The sequence below is a fragment of the Anser anser genome (assembly GCF_964211835.1).
Source record: "Anser anser genome assembly, chromosome: 12".
Classification (NCBI taxonomy): Eukaryota; Metazoa; Chordata; class Aves; order Anseriformes; family Anatidae; genus Anser; species Anser anser.
Window position 1 is genome coordinate 9,683,856 of NC_139733.1, and position 21,165 is coordinate 9,705,020.

A 21,165-nucleotide genomic window follows, 5' to 3' on the forward strand; every position below is an offset into this window, starting at 1 on the left:
ATTGCTTTTAGCAATTTTTGCTTGTTTTTTAGTACAGAATTTTTGACTACAGTTTTTGTGCTATCACTATTTCAGTTACTAAGAACCAAGGACATGGATTTACATACAGATAACAGAAATACTTTAAATTTTATTTTACTTGTCAGACAGATAGTCCTCTGCCACCTGGAGGTGCATCAGATACACACACGAAGTTCAATATAACCACATGTATTTGTTTTATCTTTTAATAGATATAAGCAGCCTTGCAAGCCTGTAACGGAAGTCTCCTAGCCTATGGTTATAAGCCTTTTTTGCTAATGATATTTCTCTGCTTGTGGAAACAAAAGTCATCTGATATTCGCTTTCACAGTGAAAGAAAGGTCTGAGAAAGACACTCACCTCTGAAAAAACAGTAATTACTCCACTTATGACATAAACGAGTATCAACACTGGTGAGGGAAGCAAGCCTGTCAAAGGTCTGTAAGTGCTTTCCTTGAAGTAATCATAGATATAGTGGGTACTGTGAGCAATTCGAATACCCATATTAAAGCAGTTTGCAAGGATAAAGCCTACACTGCCATACCAGTGGGTCAAGAAGTAGGAGATGCACAGGAACGTGAAGGACAAGGCCAGCATAACAAAATTGTACCTAGGAAAAAGAAAATTTGAACAATGTATACAGTTACAGTATTTACTAAATGTATCTTTGAAAAATAAAAGTCCCACAATTTAGTACAATAAGGAACAAATTCTCTCACCTTGAAACAGAAGAAAAACTTGAGAAAAAAAGATAAAAAATGACTGAAAGAATAGAAAATACACCAAGGAAACTAAACCAAGAACTACATGATGTTACATAAACTCTATTTTACTATTCAGCTGCATACTCATTTCAGAAAGTCAAATTCAGTAAAAATAATTAGTAACATGAAAACCTGAGGATTTTTTGCTATTTTATATTAGGTATTAAAGAAAAAGAATATTCAGCAACATGACACAGTTCCTGCTCCAAACAGTGCCTTTGAAGCGAAGTTCTAGGTTACGACAGCAGCCCTTGCTAGTCTAAAAGGATATTTCTTTGTGGAAAGCAGACCTCGTTAATTAAATGACTTTTTAAAAAATACTTAATTGATTTGGTATGGTCTTTTAATGGACAGCTGCTACAGAAGCGAAAAAAGCCTGATGGGAGCAGAGGGGAGGCCACCAGGCTGCAACACCAATATGCCAGGATGAACACAGAACCAAGAAATAATGCAGGCTGGAAGGGATCTCAGGAAGTCATCTAGTCCAACTTTCTGTTTAAAGTAGATTAACCTGAATTCAGATGCACAAATTAGATCCATTCAGAAGTGTACTTGATATATAGTAACTGTACATGAAAAATTTTAACAGTTGCAAGTTCCTAATGAATTTTAAATGATAGTCTGCCTTAAAAGCTGAAACTCTAAATGCATATGTATAATAAATAAGACTTCACATTTAAATTACTTTCCCAGTTAGTCATCTACCAAAAGCTAATTGAACCTTCTCATTTCTTGATTTCCGACCTTTTTACCCCAACATTTAAACATTTGCTAAAGCTTCTGTGTCTAATTCTGCATACCAGCACCTAAAGAAGGAGTTTGGGTTTCTGTGGGGCAAGGCGTTTTTATGCTGGTTTCAAATGCACCAAGCTCTTTATCCGGTCATGATAAGCTGATATTAAGACAACATTCATTAACAAACATGTAAAAAACAAAACTAGCATGCGTGTCCTTGCCCATCTGTTGCACCTGGTACAAGACAAGAACAGAGTTCTTAATGGCTGCAAAAAAGAAATTGGCTCTTGGGGGTGGGGTGGGATATGTTTCCAAGCACATACCCAAGCAGAACAACTGTCCTCTAAACATACCATACACAGATTAATTAAAGAACGTTCTGGGGACTCTACTACTTACCTGTCTACCTCTTCTTTGCACATCAAAGCAAATGTAAAACATTCTGTTACTCCATTGATAGCAAGAAACAGGACATATAAAGAGTAACACCGGAGAAGATTTGGACCTTAAAAAAAAAAACCATTTAAATGACAGATTATTTCTTTTTACAAAGATATGTTGTTTTTACACTTGCTGATAAGAGAAAAGGTTGTGATGTTATCGCTGATGATAATGGGAACTTAAATTCATTTGAAGCTTCTGGTTTAGATATCTTTACAAGAACATGAACAGAACAAACAAGGCAAAATAAAAACAAATCCAGAACGCAAGGAAGTAGCAGTTATGGTAACAGAAAAGATCTCCATTACCAAAGTGGTATTTTATTAAATGGGATTCCCCACCAAATTAAAATTAACATTATAACCCAAGCCTTCCTTTGTACAGAAATTGGTGAAAATGAATTCAATAATGTGAGGTTCTCAAGGCAATAAAATATATACGTTTTGAATACAACAGCATAAAAAAACTAGAAGGCTGTTTAACATATTCAAAACTGTGCTAGATAAAAGATATTCCAATTTTACAAGTCAGAGGTAATTTATATATGACTTGAAAATTCTCCATTCGGTCTTGGAAATAATTTTCTTGTCCTTTTGAGACTAGTTTTAACACTGGGAAAAATATTCCCATGGTTTTTAACAGGTTCTTGTGCATCCCTTAATATTCCTTCTTGAGAGCTAGCTCAACAGCAGCAATGTAGTTCCTATCACATGTCCTCCCATTTCAGTCACTGCCCAGGGAGCAGTAAACACACTGCAGACGCGCGGGGTAGAGCTGAGGACATTCTTTTCAGGCATACATAAAAGCATTAGACTAGGGAGCACTCAGAAAAAAATCCAAAAGAATATATCCACAAGTAAGACGGTCCAACAGCTTCTGAGAGACCAGATTTGCATCCAAACCTGATGATACTTTTCTTAGAGCTCCTCAGCACATTTCAACTTAAGGTGAGTATATATGTAAAGATGCTACTACTAAGGGATCTAGTTCTGGATTTGGACAAGCTAAGACATTGATTTCAATGGGAGTTTCACAGAAAAAAATCTGTAAAGAGCAACTAACAGATCATGAAAGCAAATTATTATTACAAAGCTATAATTCTGAAGCACTGCTTATATACATAGGCAAAGCCCACACCTAACAGTTTTTTTCTGCAAGCTTTATTCATTATGTAAGTAATTGTGTATCCTGATTTAATTTTATCCTGTGCAATTCACACAAAGCAATCTTACAAGGGATGCTCCACTAATTATTCATGAGAGCAACACAGCAGTGATCAGCTTCAACTTTACCAACATCAGGACTACTAAGAAAGTCAGAAACAACAGACAGTTCGGAGTGAAATGGAAGGCACTTCACAGCAACACAATCATCATTATGCGATACCACATGACTACACGTAAATGCACTAGTGCGTAAGACATGAAAAGACAATTTCTTTATTCTTCCTTCCCAGTAAGTCTCCACATCTGGTTAATACTACTGTTCAGCAACATTCCAGCTTCCGTAACAGTTGCTTCAAAAACAACTTCACAAGCTAGAATTCTACAGTCAGAATATTCTGAATTTAAGCATCTACAACAGGACAAAGAAATCAAACAGTTTAGCCAAAATAAGGCCAGGTCACAATATACCAGTGCTATTCAGTTCAAAATGAGCAATACGACTCAGTATTTTAAGCTTCTTTTAATCTGAGATGACTTTTCTCAAAAAGATCAGCTGATTTACCCAAGAATTCATAATAGCTGAGCTGCAGTTTGTTTATACAGAATGGCTTGGTTGCCAGCTCTACCCTCTTTACCTGTTCCAGAACTGAGCATTGAGCCTCCATAAATATCCAGAGCCAGCTGAGAAAAGGCATATCCAAAAACAGTGATGGTAAGGCCAATCAGAAGCACAAGTTTCAACAGCAGTTCTAATACATTCGCAGCCATAGCAATGTCATCCTGAAAAAAAAAAAAAGGCAGACATTTACATGGATCAGAATCAGTATAACAGTTATTTTGACAAAGCAAAACTATTCCATGGAAAAAAAAACAGCACACCTGCACACTGTAAAAAGGTGTCAAAACTATCATTTGGTATTGATTTATCCGTACACATGGTCCTAACTTCCAACAGTGCTCAGATACTTATTATTCTGTTCTGTGTTTTATGCATTCAAAGCTCTAAACAAATATAAGCCATCAACATGCCTGCTAAACAGGTGCAACTGCTGTTTCCTTATACAGTAAGAACTAAGCTCAGGCAAACAAAAGAAGGGTGTTTGCCCAAGGCTGCAATCTGAACCAGCAGAAGGGTCAGATTTTTATTGCTGCATGGGACTAGAGATCTGTCACACCAGAATAAGCAACTTGTCAGTTCTGCCACCACCTAAGATGCAGCTGATGACAGAGAGAAGTCAAACGTTTTTACCAGTTACGCTATATACATACATGCAGCACACTACCTATAAAATATCAAGCACACATATAGGTACACCTTTGTTTAGCCTCCCCATGATCTGAGGCACAGGAATTGTTTAACTGTGTGACCCTCACACCTGATTGAGAATTTCTTATCTAGAGCATACAGAAACCTCTTGTTCAACATTCATCGTTACTCCACAAACGATCCCGAAGCACAAGTAAAATACAATTCTCTTCATAGAATTGCGCTCTTTGGAAGCACTACTCCTTAATATTTATGAGCAAAATACATTCACAAGTCAGTCAAAGCATGCTTTCATGATTTAATCTACAATAATTGCCTAAGTACCTCTAGAAATACACAGTACACAAGTGTTTACACCTCATTGTTCAGAGCAGATGATGTTAACTCCAGCTATAATACAGTGCAGTACTATGCCACTGCATATCTTAACTTGTATTTCACTGGCTTTTTACCTACTCTCTTTTCTTTTTGGTACAGCCTCCCTTGACATATTCTCCACTTCAACTAACTTTCAATTTCAACAGTCTTTATACTCAAAGACTTTATAGTTTTTCACTTTACATGTTTTTCACTTAACAGTCTTCATACTCAGTTTAAACACACACTTCTGCCATTCACACTCCTGCACCAAAAAGCAAGCATCCGACATTCGGTTAAACCAAAAAAAAAAACATACCTGCTTCTGATCCTTTACATTCTTCCCTCTTTCCAATACTTTAGCAAAAAAGACATAAAAACTCTCTTCAATAGGCAAAAAAATGAACCTGGCCACCAGCGAACCAAGATTATTCACAATATCATATACACCTTTAAAAACAAAAGTTAACAGCATCCTGTAATTTAAGACATTTCAATTCCAAGTCTTTAACAGTGATACACATTCCAATTTAATGTTTTCACTGAACAAAGAGAACACAAGTGGAACTTAATGCAACATTACAGCTGCATTCCCCAACATCTTCTGACAGTCACAGCAAGCACAGCTCCAAATTAGACGTCTTGCCCACAGACAGATGGCAAAGCTAGAACAAGAATTTGGTAACAGCACCAGACACATTCCAAATTCGTACTGTAGAGGAAGTTCAAAGATTCTGATGAAAGAAAACCTATTCACTGACTGGGGACGGAAAGATAAGGATTTTACTGATACAAAGGAAGAGAGAGATATCCATTTTTCATGTTTTTTCTTTCTTTCTGTTTTCATTGAGGTGGACAAGAAACCCTACGTAACATTTTACTACCACTTCCATCCTCACCAAGACACTGAGCACTGCTCCAAACCCACTCAGACATCTGTGTGTGTTACTGTAACACAGTGACTGAGAGCACACCAATTCAGGCATATGGATAAATGCTTTACAGACTCACACTGAAATAAAATTCTGACTGATTTCACAGGACTCGGAATCAATGTTTCCTAACATTTTGAACACGCAAGTGCTTTTGCTCTCATTGCTCTTTTAAAGACCCTTTGAGTAAGAGGCAGCTCATTTGTTCCTCCGAGAAGGATTAGAGTGGCTGCACTTACTGGTGGCAAGCATATACAGCCAGTACTTATGGGGGAACATACTTGTGCCAGCAACTAAAAGCAATTCAAACTTGCCAAGAAACTTCTAACATCAGGCCAACAATTATAGCCTATTTTCCTTCCCAAACTGTAAGACCCGAGGTGCTGCTAATGCAGGCATCTGAACTGCTACTGCCATACATTATTCTGTAATGACGCTGAGTTGTTTTATGGAACACAACTCAGTTTTGAGAAGTAATGCTACAAACAACGATGCTTCAGCTGTAATGTCTGACAGATTCAAGAGGAAGACAAAACAGAAAAAAAACAATTACGAAAAATGAAGAGAAAGACAACTGTAATGTATCAGATACTAAACTATATGATGAAGTTAAAACCAAGTATCAGGTCCTGCACTTTGGCCACAACAACCCCATGCAGTGCTACAGGCTGGGGGCAGAGTGGCTGGAAAGCTGTGCAGAGGAAAAGGATCTGGGGGTGCTGGTTGATGCTCACCTGGACATGAGCCAGCAGTGTGCCCAGGGGGCCAAGAAGGCCAATGGCATCCTGGCTTGTGTCAGGAATAGTGCAGCCAGCACACCAGGGAGGTGATCGTCCCCCTCTGCTCTGCTCTGGTGAGGCCGCACCTCGAGTGCTGTGTTCAGCTTTGGGCCCCTCACTACAAGAAGGACATCGAGGCCCTGGAGCGTGTCCAGAGAAGGGCTACGAAGCTGGTGAAGGGCCTGGGACACAAATCCTATGGGGAGCGGCTGAGGGCACTGGGAGTGTTTAGTCTGGAGAAGAGGAGGCTCAGGGCAGACCTTATTGCTCTCTACAACTGCCTGAAAGGAAGGTGTGGGGAGCTGGGGGTCGGCCTCTTCTCACAGGTAACTAGTGACAGGACTAGAGGGAATGGCCTCAAGTTGTGCTACGGGAGGTTTAGGATGGAAATTAAGAGACATTTCTTCTCAGAAAGAGCAGTTACGCATTGGAACGGGTTGCCCGGGGAGGCGGTGAAGTCACCGTCCCTGGGGGTGTTCACGGAAAGGTTGGACATGGTGCTTAGGGACATGGTTCAGTGGGTGATAGTGGTGGTACCGGTATATTTGGATGATCTTGGAGGTCTTTTACAACCCTAATGATCCTGTGATTCTGTATCTACTCAAATTTTAAAAAAAGAAAATAAATGGCGCCATATATGCAGTTGTAAGTTTATGATCCAAAGGAAAACAATTAAAATCCCGTACAAATTAAGTTTTCTGAGCAACGTGGTCTAGAGCGAGGTGTCCCTGCCATGGCAGAGGGTTGGAATTAGATGATCTTTAAGGTCCCCTTCAATCCAAACCATTCTTTGATTCTATCTCCTTTTTTCAATCATTCTCTGAAAGATGTCTCAAAGTTAGAAAGGCTTTGAAATCTGAGACTTTCAAGTTATTTTTAAGTACTGTAAATTATTTTTAGAATCAGGTGAATAGTACCAACTACAACACTGTCACCGTTCCACAATATCATCACACTTACCCTGATCTCCAAAATTTAACACATTCAAAAATGTCATCACATATCGTTCACCTGGAAGTTCAAAATAAAGAACATAAGAATTCCTAATACATGTTCAGGTACGTCCAACATGAAGTATTCAAGAGACAAGGTCAAATGGGACAGGACCTAGTTCAGGTGTTGTGAAAACCCTCTAAACTTAATGTGAGTAGGTAACATCTGCTGCTGCCACCCTCTGAACATCACCACCCAGCTTTCTCAAGCTCCACCTCCATTTCGTAAATAGTATTCGCTCACCCTTCCCCAACATGCCTATACATCACACCTCACCCTCTGTCAAAATCTGCTTCAAGAAGGATTGTTTGAAGAAGCTCCACGTCAACCGTGCTTCCTTCCAGTTAAGGAAAGTCTGTTAAGAAAACAAATACTGAAATGTAATAACCATGATTGAAACTACAGAGCAGAAATACAAAATAGAAAGTTCGTCCATTACGCTAGCTCTAACTACTCTGTATTGATGAGGAAAACTCACAATGTCATAGCGACTAATATCTAAAATATCACTAAACTCAAGCGCAAATGTCACACTCTGGTCTGGCTGAGTAAGAATTTTTCCTTTGCTGAAAATGACTCATGTTGCAGACAGACAAAAGGACCTGAATAATCTTTCTACAGAAAACTAGCAGAAAAAAACAGAGGAGAGGGGGAAAAAAGTTGATAGCATGCCAACTCTCACTCTCATAGTAGATGTAGGGACAGTTTGAAAAGTAGTAAATAATTTACAAGTCCCACAAGGAAGAACAACCTTTATCTTCTCAACATGTAAATCTTTTTCAGAATGTCTTCCTTGCTGTTTTTTTTTTTTTTTTTATTATTTCTTTGTCCCACTTCCTTTTGAGAAGACAGAGATATGAGTATCTGTAGGTTGCTGTATACTACCATGCTTATTTTCCGGAAAAGCCGAAGTTCTGGTTTCTCTTCTGCCTCCTACCTGATACTAGGTCATTCCCCTTAACACTGTAAACGTTCCATCTCCAATTAATGGTTCATGCAAAGCTACTGAAAGATAAAGACAAACAAGCCCCTAAAAATACAAAGGGGTCAAGTTTCATAATGTTTTTCTGTTATACTCATGCAAACCGTAAACAGAATTTAATGTAAATGTTGTCTCCTAGCCATATATTCTAAAGCGCAGAGCTACCCTCAGAATCGTTCATTTACCTCTACTATCTCAAAATAATTTTCAAGGCTCTCTCAACAAAGGCTTAAAAAAAAAAAAAACAACTGTGCAACCTACCTCATCTTCCACCAATTTAGGTAATAGAGCTTTCACTCTAGCAACTGGAAATGACTTCTTTGTTGCTTCAGGAGATCCCAAAAACATTCCAAAATAAATTACATAGCACATTACCAGAACACTGGTATATAAAAGCTGAAAAGATAGATAAGGAAAGAAGAAAACCAGTAAAACAAAATTAACTTACAAATGCAGAATTACATGCTAGAATTGCATGTGGAAAAACATGCTGGAATTACAAATTCAGCAAGAACAGAACATAGTAAGTAGCTTTTACTCCCATCAAATTTTAAACTAGCTCAAGACATTGATTTAAGCCTCACCAAGAATGCTGTTGATTTTGATTAAAGAAAAAAATAGGGCAACATCAATAGTCCTTTGCCAGCTTTTGTAACGTTCTATTCAGCATTTTTAGAAAGATCATGTTAAGTCCAATTTTAAAGTCAAAAAAAGTTGACAACTGACTACCAGCTACATCTCTCACTTTGATCAGTTATAAGCTATCTACCCAGGTCACTGCAAAAACTGAAAGATAACAGCCATGTCTGCAGCGGCTACATTTTCCTATCTAGGTGAACTGACTGCACAGGCCACAACATTTTTCAGGTGCTAATATATCCATTCTTCATTGTAGCAAAGACAAACTTGTAACCCAAGTACGTGTTACACATGATTAGCACTTTCTGATAAGGTGATATTATAAGGTTGGTGGTGATAACGTTACATAGGATTATATTCTTCTACACAACAGAATCTGAAGTTGAACCTTAATACTGCCCAGTGGTGAGCAGTCTTCTAGCATTACAATGCATAACTGATTTAGAAAAAAGTCAACATAAAGCTTATTTAAAGCAATAACCTTATTTGCAAAACATGCCTTTATAGACAGAACAGGGTGCTTTCTTATACCTCCATTAAACTGATTGCAGTCAAAATGTCAAGTCGGTAAGTATCAGCAAAATACTACGTATTTAAATCTTAAACCTCACAGGAGCAGTTGGTCTCACCTCCCCAGTTATGTACCAGGCTAAACATCAAAGCTAACAGCAAATAATTATTTTTGAGGAATTAAGAATTCATAGAGAAAGACCACAGGAAACTTACCTGAGCCAAGGAAAAAATGTAAAGGCCCCACTGAGGATAAAGGATTACTAAAATAACCGTCAAAACACATTTTGACACTACCGAAAGGCTTTCAGCAATTACCTTTAAGAAAGAGAAAAGAGAGAATGTTTAGCCAAGTTAACCACCTACAGAAGCATAAAATGCTTAAGTTTCACATACAATTTATGTACAAATATAAGACTTTGAAAGTCAGTAAGGCTATCACATTTTTTCTGCTGAGTTGGCCACCTTAGATTGTAACTTCTCTGATTTCTCTAATCTTACAGTTTGATTCCTCCATTACACTTCCCCAGTCCTTTGCACAGAACATAAGGGGGAAAGTTTTGTGTGAGAAAATCACAAGTTCATGCCAACAATCATTTGAAATGCAAAGCTGTGGAAGCCATTTATGGCTTGTTAAAATCATGACTATACATTTCAAGATCAGTTAAGTGATAATTTGTAAATAAACTGATTTATTTAATAGGAACAAACTACGTTACAATTAAGTCATACAGTATTAAACAGTTCATAGCTTTTTAATGTTATTGAACGTAGGAAGATCTGGTTCAGGAATCTTTTCTTTACATTCTTTGCATCATCTTTTCAATAAAAATCATTTTCTCTCTCTCACACACACACACACCCCTTTATACTTAGCTTCTTTACTAACCTTAAGTCTTACAAACAAATGAGCTTGAGCTAAAACCCAGAATGGTTCTCCCAGAAGCTCAATAATTGCAGAAAGGCCAAATGCCACTACACCAGCCTGATAATGAGGAACCACAGAAGGATCAGGTACTTCAAGTAAGTGTAGCCAGACTAAGCCCAAGAAAACAGACCAAAAAACACCGAGAGGGACTCTAAAAAGTTAACATAAAAACAGTCAATACAAATCTTAATTAAGCAGAAGAAAGAACACATGAAAAATCAATTAAAATTTTAAGCATTACCATAATTTAAAAAAGAACGCCCTGGTGAATTCATTTCTATTCTAACTACACCATGAATATCTTTTTCTTTTTTGGAGTGAAAACTTAATGCATTCTTCCACCAGACACAAAACATTTTCCTGACCTACTCTTTGTCTACTCAAGAACCTAACATAAGGCCACCTATTTGCATTTCTTATTCTGTAGGACTCAGTAAGTCTGATCCCGCATCACCCTGCAGAATACTGTAAATCTCTTAACAGTGTAATTTTATTGTCTTCTGTGATTACCAGAGGTTTGCAGACAAGCTTTGGTGTATCTTGCTGTAATAGACACAGATGCTACTGCTCCAACTGCTAGTCTGTCTTCCAGAGACCACTGGTTCTCCAGAGAGCAACAGCAGAGGCAGATGAAGGAAATGCACGCCTGCACCTCAGTGATCTACTGTAGCTCAACAAAGCCACGTTGATTAGCAACTGCAGCTAAAAAGCAAAGCTAGGCACAGGAGTATTACCCTCTGCTGACAATGCTTCAAGAACTCACAGCCTATTGCAGAGCACAGAAAATTTTATACCATTGCAGCAGGACTTATCTGACCCTCCCATTATCAGATTCCTAAGGTATTTGACAACAAACTCCTAGGATGCATTTCAGATCATTCAAGAAACGATCTTCATTTTAAGCTATGCTTCTCTAAGAGAAAAAAAACGCACATGGTCATTTATAACTGTATCATTCAATGTCCATTTGAAAGGCAGTCAAACAGAAGAAAATTGATTAAAAGAAGTTACAAAGAAGAGATTTAATAAATTTAAATTATCATGTTTAAAGCTCTCTCTGGAACAGACTATCCCTCTCTTACACCTGGATCCAGATGACAACACACAAGCCCCCAGCTCCTGGGTCAGATCTAACCCAATGGAAGATCACTATTTTGTCTTGCAGAGGTAGTTTTCCAACATATCACAGACAAAATTGACTTCCCAATCCACCCGTCACTGCACAGCTGCTGGATCTGACAAGGGACACAGGAGAACGGTGCGTCCAGGAGCCAGAAGGGAAAAGCTAGCCATAAAATCCCTTTATCTCCAATGGGTGATTATGCACTCTGGCTGCAGCTTCACATGGACTTTAAGCATTCTACTTTCTGATATAAAACGGCACTGCAGTTAAAAGAAGTGGACGTACTTACTTCCCGTTGCTTTTTTCCAACCTTTCACATCTCTCCTAACACAAACATTTATGTTTCCATCCTCATTAAATTGTATTAGGGTTCAAGACAAAAATTTAGTTTGAGGGGAAAAAAAATCTTAAGCAGCTTCATAAACACATATCAGGTAACAAAAGAGTAAGACTAAGTAGGCAGAGAAAGAAAAAAGACTAAATATCTGGGTAACAGAGCTGTCCTTTACCAGCTACAACACAGGTGAAACTCCAGGCTGGATAACGGAATAAACAGCTCCTGATACCACCTTTGGTGACACACTTTCCTATGTGCTCCGAGACCAAGTTCATAAATACTAAAGCAGTAGATTGACCCGCTTCCTGCGGCTGTCCCGAAACGTGACTGGGATTACTAAACACTCAAGGGTGAAATAGGTACCTCAGTAAATACAAATAGCCTTTCATTTTGTATGTTCTTAGGCAATAACCAGAAATAAGTTCTAAAGAAAAAAGACTTTAAAGAGATCTTACGTCAGCCACAACAGATTAATTGTTTTGGTCCAGTTTCGCTTCGTACTCCCACTCAAGCAAGCTCTGCGGAACGCCTCCCTGGCTAGGAAGAGAACTGTTGAATAAAGTAGAGTTAGCCTAAAGATAAGGAAGAAAAAAGAAAATTATTTTATTACATACCGTTTCTGAAAGCACACAGTACAATTACTTTTTTTTTTTTTTTAAAACACAAGACTTTCTGGAAAACAAAAACCCCAGTTACACAAAGCGTTTCAGCGGCATACCCCACAGCCTACAAACCCCGAGGCCCCGCAACACCCCCAAGCACTTTAAGAACCCGATAATAAATGAAAAAAGAACCCAATCGTGCTGGGAACCCCGACGCTCCTGGGAGGGAGGCCGGAGCGCGGCCCGGGCTCACCTCACGCCCGCTCACCTCACGTTGACGACGCCGAGGAGCTCCCGAGAGAGGTGGCGCAGGGTGAAGGCGTTCAGCCCAAACGTGACCGCCCGGAACAGCACCTGGCAAGGAAAGGAAACACCTGCGGGCTGGCTGGGGCTCGGGCGGCTCCCGCCAGGCACCTCTGAGGAGGAGGAGGAAGAGGAAGAGGAGGAGCCCGGTGCCGCCGCGCACCTGCAGCAGGGCGCTGGAGGAGGCCAGCCGGGTGGTCTGGCTGAGCACGTCCTGCGAGGCCATGGGCGCCGCCGCCAGGAAATGGCGCCGTCGCGCCGCGATCCCGTCAGGAGGAGCGGGGCGGGCCGGGGCCGCGGCCTCCTTTCCCTTCCCTCCCCTCCGCCCCGACCTGCCCAGGTGCCCGCCAGCCTCGCAGGCTGGCATTCCGCCGAAAAATATCTAAGGTGACAGACACCGAGAGCTGAGAAGAGATGCCTGGTTAATAGCGTTTTCTGACAGATGGGGTTTTGCAGTGATTTCTGAAAAAACTCCATGCGGGTTTGATCAGGCCCTTTCTGAACAGAGTAAGCCCACTAGTTGTGCAGATGTAAGGAGAAGATGAAAGCTGAGGTAAAAGTGGAGGAAAAAAAACACCTCACTTAATTCCGTTTAAAAAAAAAAAAAGCTTCAAATAGCAAAAATACAATCTAAGTGGAACCTACTTGAATTTAATAATACACTGACTTAAAATCTTAAAGACAGTTAAGACCTTTCTCAGCATAAATCAGAACACATGTCCCAGACTATTTCAGATTACTATTTCAGCACCGATATGTAAAAAGAGTACAGCTGTCAGTGTTACAGAACACGTCCCACCAGAGCGTGGCTCTCAGCTCAGAGCAGTAATGTTTTTCTTAGCAATTCTACAGTCGAACCCAAACTTTTTAATTCTAACAACAGCTGTTAGAAAGCGCTCCCAGGTGGGAAAAAAGTGTCCAAGGCCTACTTGATTTCAACTTTATGACAGAATACAAACAGCAACAGTTTAAATTGGGATCTTAAGAGAAACTGGAAAACCAAATGAAATTCAAGATCATACAGAGCAGCAGTCTCCCCATCAGCCATCCTTCTTCCTCCTCTGAGATGTTATCCACCACTTTAGGTGTCCAGAGCAACATTTTTCAGACCCTATCATCTTTGCTGATAGCATTCTTTAAACAATCTGGAAGTGATGTACAGAGGTGGATGTACGCAGCAGAGGAATATATCCTGTGAATGCTTAAGTGTGGTACTAATATTGGTAACAGCTAACTTGTGTTTTATACATCAAAGCACCTAACAAAAGAGATTATTGTAAAGACAGGGCAATGGAGACAAAGAGAAGACACTGGTCTGTGTTGGTTCAAGTAATCAGACCAATGGCAGAGACAGGAAGACGATCTCAGGTTTTGCGTTATGGGAGTGTTCAGGCTCCTCCACTGCCCTTTCCTTCAGTCAGCTTTACACTTCTCACAGGGAGAAGAACCTGATGTCATGTTAACTCAGGCTCTGGGCCTTTCTTAGTAGAAGCAATGGTGACAGTGGAAATCAAAAGAGTATTTTACAGCTTGTGCTGATGCCAATAGTGGTGGTGAACTGTAGGCTTTGAATTGTCATATTAAAATCCTTCACAAGTTACTATATACGCTGCAGAGGGAAACAAAAGTGCAGTTGAGCATAAAGTATGCAGCATCTACCAACACTGTGGTAAGGATTCACATTGTTCTCTGCATATGGCTGTTCTGACAAAAGTAGGGATCTTCAAGTAATAAAACAGAAGAAATCAGCGTGCTAACTGGCGGCAAGAGTCCAACCTTTTTGGGCATCTGTCATGGGCAACAGTGAGTGACAATTAATGATGTCTTGTTGGACAGTTTGGTTTATCACCTCAAAGTTGAAACAAACAGCTGCAAAGCACAGGGAGCTAGGAAAAAAAACCCTGCAGCTTTAACTGGTTTTAATAGGAAGTGGCTTTGCCACTTACACCGTTTTGGCATTAATGCATCTAAACCACTAGATGGCAAGCAGCCACAGATGAGGCAGCCAGCAGCTAGACAGCCCGGTCAGTCCCCAAAGTACGTGGTTTGTCAGAACATTTTTTTTTTTTTTATGAACAATTTGAGAATGGTAAAACTTATGGTAATGAATGGTAAGACTGTTACTGAATTTGTATGCAGTTTGAAGAAAACTTCACGAGAAAATGTATTCAAAACCATTATTCTCCAATTCCCACAGCAGGCAATGCCCACTTATTGCATTCCTCCAGACTCCCATCACAACCTATCCCTTTTTTGGTTGTCCTGAGACAACTATTTACAACGGCGTATTCTAAGATAGTTCAGTTTCCTTAATAGCAAAGGCAGGAAGATAAACTAACCATTACAGAGGTCCTTACTCCCAAAGTTAGGCTGCATCTGGAGCTAAACTAGGCTGGATGTTCCTCCAGCACTGAACAAACATACTGCTTGGCTCAGGGCAGTTGGATAAACCCCTGTTGTATGAAAGGTACGTAGAACCTCTAGAGCAAAGAGAACCATTAGATCTACTCTGAAGTTAAACTAGTCCAAAAAACACCACACAGTTGCATATACAGGCCTCAGAATGAGTTGCAACTGTTTCTATAAACTTTCAAAAAGAAAAATGTTAGCGTTTATAACTTCATTTTACTATCACATTAATAAAGTATTTCATGACAAAAAGTGATATGAAGTCAAAGTCCACAATTTTTATACTAATTGATAAAATTTTCTTGAGCACTAACTGCTCTTAACATGTTATAAGACCTTCCATTATATCACTTCATCACAAGGGAAATCATCTTCAGCTAAACTATTACAGCAAATTTCCTTTAGGACAAAAGCTTCCAAATTAATGACAAAGTGACAATGGGCAGCAGGAATCTTAAATCAGCAGTGAGATCTTGAAACAAGACCACATTTTAAAACAACTCATTGCAGGACCAAAATTAAAGCCCCTATAAAGGATCAATAGTAAACATGCAAGTTATTAAACCAAATAAACACTACACTTTATATTTATATTAATGTAACATATTAATGTAACTTCACAGCTTTGTCTTATTTGTGCATTTTTTTCCCTTAAAGGTTGCTTTTAGGAATCAAGTTAGATAACCAACTATGCTGTGAAATCATAGACAAAGTTCTCTGCTACTGCCCAACACCTCCTGGAATAGTGCATGATGTAGATGACTACCTATGCTGTGAGCTAAAGACTGTAGATTTTTACAGCTGCTGCAAAAGCCTTTAGCTTTGGAGTCAGGACTGTTTTTAGAAATGAACAAAAAAAATCAAAAATGTTGCTGCTGGCTGAGCACCCCTGTCCCCAGATGGCATCCTCTCCAGTTATTTTGCACACAGAGACAAAGCAAGATCCCTGACAGCCAAAGCGGGCAGCTAAAGGCTGCCATCCATGTGCCCAGCCCTGCTCTGTGCCTCCGTTTGCCTGGACTCTGCTGCAGCTGAAAGGAGAGGCTCCAAGGGCAGCAGGCCCTCCCAACAGGGCATACTGCATTTAAGGTTGATATGCACCCCTCTTCCCATCCCTCCCCCTCTGACCTGCAGCCCGCAGATACCACTACAGGAGACAAGGGGGGACAGAGCTGGAACCGTACGGTGCTGGCTTTGCAGAGCCCCATGCTTTGTAGGAAGCATGAGGCTCAACAGAACTGCTCTACCTCTGCTCTAAGTCCACACTTTGCCATTTCATTAATGAGGAAAAAATACTTTTTTTTTTTCCCCTGGGATCTTTTCCAAAAGAATTTCCTTATACTGCTCAGAAGCCTTGTGTCAGTACAAGACACAAATTATGTGGGTTTTTTTTTGTTTGTTTTAGATTTTTAGAAGAATGCATGTGAGAGATCTCTTTGTTCCTGATCATATAAAGCTTGTCCCTCCACAAAAACTACTAGGAGTTTGGGGGGCAAAGCAAGGAGTCACATCTAGATTTACCAGACTTGGAACCAAACCTCATTAAGCTCTCTGGCGATCATTCCTCTCTCAGATCAGGGATGTATCTGGATGTGAGGATGTACTATTTCCATTTCAGTGCAGAACTGCAAGAAGAGATAGAAGAGATTCACAGGCCATTCACCAGCAAAGTACACTAGCAATTACTGCTGTGACAGTTTCTCTTCTCTCCAAAGTGTCCCTAAAGGGCTTTTCAGATTAATGTCCCCAGGCTTTGTGGATTGAGTTAATCTCTCAATGCATGTTACGTGGTTAAACAAAGAATTGCATCTTTTTCTGGCTACATACTAGTTCAGCAAGGATTTCATTTATGTCTTTTCTTTGGGATTAAGGGTCTCCTTGAAGAATGCAGAGGATTTTTTTCTGTGATATGCTACATTTTAAAAAAAATGCACTCTCTGCTTTCCACAGTAGCCTTGGACTACTAATTAATGTTAACACAAGTTAACATTAACTTTGCCTCACACATTTTCAGAGTACATTGGTCTTAAATACACTGCTTACATGTAATTTGATCAACTGTTTTGCTGCTTTATCAATTTCACTTTTAAATTATTTTTATTTATTGAAATATTTTAAGTATATAGTGGACTTTAATATGTAATGTAAACTAATATTCAACTCAGGAAAAGCAAAAAATGCAGCAAATACACAACTCAAATAGCCAAATATTAAGGATGGGATAGTGCCAAGTTTTCAACAACTGTGTCAAATGATTACACTGCATACTTCACAACATATTAGACAGATTTTAAGAAATAGCATATATTAGTTAGAAGAGCAAAAAAGGAACGTTCTGTGCAATGCTGTGTGCTTCCAGTAAGCTTTACGCTTTTCTTGCTCTCTTTGCACTTTAAAAATCCATAGTGTTCACAGACACTAAAATCTAAAAAAAAAATAAAATAAAATCAAAGTTATTGAATCTGGGGGAAGTAATAAATTACAGTAGTTTTGTCACTGGAGCTGGCAAGCTCCTTGCTTAAATTCTTGCAGAATTTGTACATTCCTTAAACACGTACATATTCAAATCTGCACGATCTTTACTGTTCAGTATGTTCTAAATGCTAAGCATTTCCTTTGTATGTACTTTTACGTGTTCAACTGAATTTGATTTTTGTCTTGCCTTCCTCAAGGCTAGAAATTCCAGTCATGTTCACTACAATCTAACATTCTCTTCTTACCTCTCTCATAATTGGCTTAGGAAACTTTGCATCAGCCACTCACTTCAAACACAGCTTAGTCAATTCATCTAACTATTGTGGCTCTGGAAGTCTATCAATATATAATGGAAACATCTCTATCTTTTCAGAAAGTTCATAATGTCAGCAGCAATCATAAATGAGAAGTTCTCCTGAAGGCTGTTTCCTTCACCTTGTAAAATATTAACTGTCTTCATTTATCGTTCGTGCCAGATACATGCAACTTTAACTATCATTGAGATAAGCATTATTTCCAGGGAACAATACATCTCAAATTGTAACTTACAAACATGAATTACAAATGTGATGAGTAGGTGTTGCAAAATTCTTCTTCCTTCATACACATTGTATAAGGTTAAACTTCGCAATTATGCTTGGTGCTGGTGAACGCATTATCAGTGAGAATACACAAGTATTCTCTGGGGTATAAGAGCCATACTAAAGTTGTAGAAATAGATTCTACAGCAGTAAGCACTTAAAAATCTCTGCTAACCGGTGCTTGGTATCTTATCCTTCCATAAGCTCCAAGCTACTTCCCTTGAGGAAAAGTATATTTGAAAGATACAGAGGTGCATAAAGTCTACAAGAGACTCCTAGTTGCTATGCAAACACATGCTCATATACACTATTTCCTCTAACAGTCATATAGAAATAAGGCTCTGTTCATTAAAACACTTCACAGCTTCTGAGTATTCATGCAGGGTGATCCTCCTATATTTTCAAATTCAGCAACAAATGCTATTACACTTGCTTTGACCTCAGCATCACTTGTTTTTGCGTGAAATGGCCTTAAGACTTAAAATCAACAGTGACAATAACTCAATGAACATGTTAAAATATTCACCCTGGAAGGACCCATCTAGCAAGTGCTTCTTCAATACATAGTAGAGCTTGGATTCTGAAAATGCATTAAATAAAAAATATTCTTGTAAAATATTCCAGTTTCTCTTTTCTTCTTTGAGTCACTGGAGATTTACTTATAAAGAAGCTAGAAACATCCAGGAGTTATACTTTACAGCTAGTAAAGCTTTATAGCTGACACAAAACAGGATACTTTTTTTTTTTTTTTTTACTACTTCAAGTACTTCAGTATTTGAAAGGAAAAGAATCACTTAAATGGAATACCTTCTAAAACCTGAGAATACAGGATTTGTGAGTCACCATACACCACCTTCAGATTACCATCGTATGATATTACATAATACTGTGAATGATCACCTGTAGAACAAAATTAATTATGAGTCAAGTATTTCTTCATGTCATACATTTCCATCTCCCTCAAGAGCTGACTTCCATTGTTAGCTGAAATAACCCCTCTGAGCATACAGTGATCAGTTTGGCAAACTGAAAAGATTAAAATACCTCTATCCCCCTTACGGGACCTCCTCTAGCATTCATTACAGTTACAGCTAAGTGAAATACATTTTTTGGGTTCCTCTTATTCCTTAGTGACAAGTAAGCAATCTCTTAAAACAGTCAGGAACACTCACGTTATCCTTCAACGGCTAAACTTCACTTCCAGTGCAAAACCCTGAAAATCCAATTACAAAAGCTCATTAGCAATATGGGAAGTAAAGCGACTCCTCCATCAGGAGATAACTTCTTTTCCCAAAATCTCCATTTTTGAGAAGGGCTCCCAAGAGGACCATCCACTAAAAGGTAAATAAACACCTAAAAACAACATAGGGGGTTGAAGAATGTTAGAATCCCCTAAATTTGAATACAGGGGAACAATCTTGAGAATCAAAATCATCTCTGCCTCTAATCCAGATCTGCATAAAGTCACATTACTGACCTGCGTTGCCTCAAACTATATTGAAAATATGACTTTATTGCATACCTTTCTCTTCAGAAAAAAGTACTATTATTCTGTCCTAGATTAAGAAAGCCCAAGGTCATAAGACAACGCACTTTGACAAGTCCTTAGTTTGTTCTCAGTTCATTAGGAACAAGACTACTCTCCAAGTTTAGCTGCACTGCTATCCCAGCTGGCTCAGTCTGTAGGCTTACACAGAATAAACATAGGATGGCTTAGAGTCTAGTGACACCACCTGCCCCAACCACTGTGCTGATGATGGACAAATAGAAAAGACAAGTGAGATCAGTCATTATATGAGATGCCTTTCTGAAAGTCCTCAAATACAAGATCATGCGTCACGCTAACAAAATCACGGGCTTTACCAAACCTCTTCCATTAAGGAGGACTGTAACAGTTACAATTTGTTTGAATAAAGGGAAGTATTTTTTTTCTACTTGACTGTATAGCACAAGCTCAGAGTGACAGGCAAAGCTAAAAAACAAAGTATGTCTTCAAGAGGAAATGCAATGCAACAGCTTATTTAGTAAGGAAGCAAGAGGGGACTTTTTATTTTACAATTAAACCACAACGTTTGCAACTTGAAAAAGACAAACTAGAATGTCCACTCAATTCTAAAGGTTTGTGGGTAAGGGTGGTGTTTTTTTGAAGCGGCAGCATAACAATACATGGGGCTAAATTCACAGCTGGAAGAAGCAACTAAAAGAAAAAGATAATGAGCAATTAATTTAGGTTAGTTGTTGCCTCAACTTAGCTATCCATTTTTTGCCTTTCCTCTCCCTCTTCAGACTCATGGTTTAGTTGCTGAGGGTAAAAATCTGCGTATTACAATAGATGTCATCATCCACTAATGCATTCCTGACCACACCTACAACCTGGTGGGTATATTGGCTCTAGTATCATCAAGACACTTGGGCATAAATAATTAGGGACCTTACTTATAAAGGAGTTACGGCATTTAATAGACATTTAATAGACTGTTTCCTTTCCCTGGTAATCATCGGGGCCACATGGGCACCTGGATGCTGGTATGTGTACATACTCTGTAATTCTTACCTTCCCAAGAACTTATGCTATGAAAAGTTACATATATCCTACTAGATACTCTATTTTTACTAGGAAGTCTGCATTCCTACCACGAGTCACAGCTTGACTTCTTGCCCAGTGGAAGAGAGGTTGAAAAGGAATGCAGTCAGCCCTGCAGCCCATAAGAGGGCCCAAGTAAGCCAATCGAACAACAAAAGTAGGTCTTCCCGGGTTCAAGTTTACTCAAGAAGTAAACTTACAGAAGAGGAATCTCAGTGGAAGAACTTTCATCTTCTT

At 39.1% G+C, this 21,165-nt stretch overlaps 1 protein-coding gene across 3 annotated transcripts in view; it reads right to left on the reverse strand.

Annotated features, from left to right (window-relative positions):
- Positions 1-21,165, reverse strand: part of RFT1 (RFT1 glycolipid translocator homolog) — a 42,593-nt gene that overhangs the window by 3,492 nt on the left and 17,936 nt on the right. The window contains exons 1-13 of one of the 3 annotated variants that reach the window (XR_014571726.1): positions 13,043-14,322; positions 12,845-12,930; positions 12,430-12,546; positions 10,476-10,665; positions 9,803-9,904; positions 8,699-8,833; positions 7,732-7,810; positions 7,423-7,473; positions 5,071-5,201; positions 3,763-3,907; positions 1,920-2,025; positions 566-631; positions 382-474 (exon numbers count right to left, since the gene is read on the reverse strand). Coding sequence is in view for 2 of the 3 variants with exons in the window: in XM_083796362.1 (XP_083652488.1) it covers positions 382-631; positions 1,920-2,025; positions 3,763-3,907; positions 5,071-5,201; positions 7,423-7,473; positions 7,732-7,810; positions 8,699-8,833; positions 9,803-9,904; positions 10,476-10,665; positions 12,430-12,546; positions 12,845-12,930; positions 13,043-13,246 (1,596 nt within the window). In the remaining variant the exon portion in view is untranslated. Of the gene's footprint in view, positions 1-381; positions 632-1,919; positions 2,026-3,762; positions 3,908-5,070; positions 5,202-7,422; positions 7,474-7,731; positions 7,811-8,698; positions 8,834-9,802; positions 9,905-10,475; positions 10,666-12,429; positions 12,547-12,844; positions 12,931-13,042; positions 14,323-16,826; positions 16,914-21,165 lie in introns of those variants that run through there. The other 2 variants (XM_083796363.1, XM_083796362.1) reach the window with 2 other exon arrangements.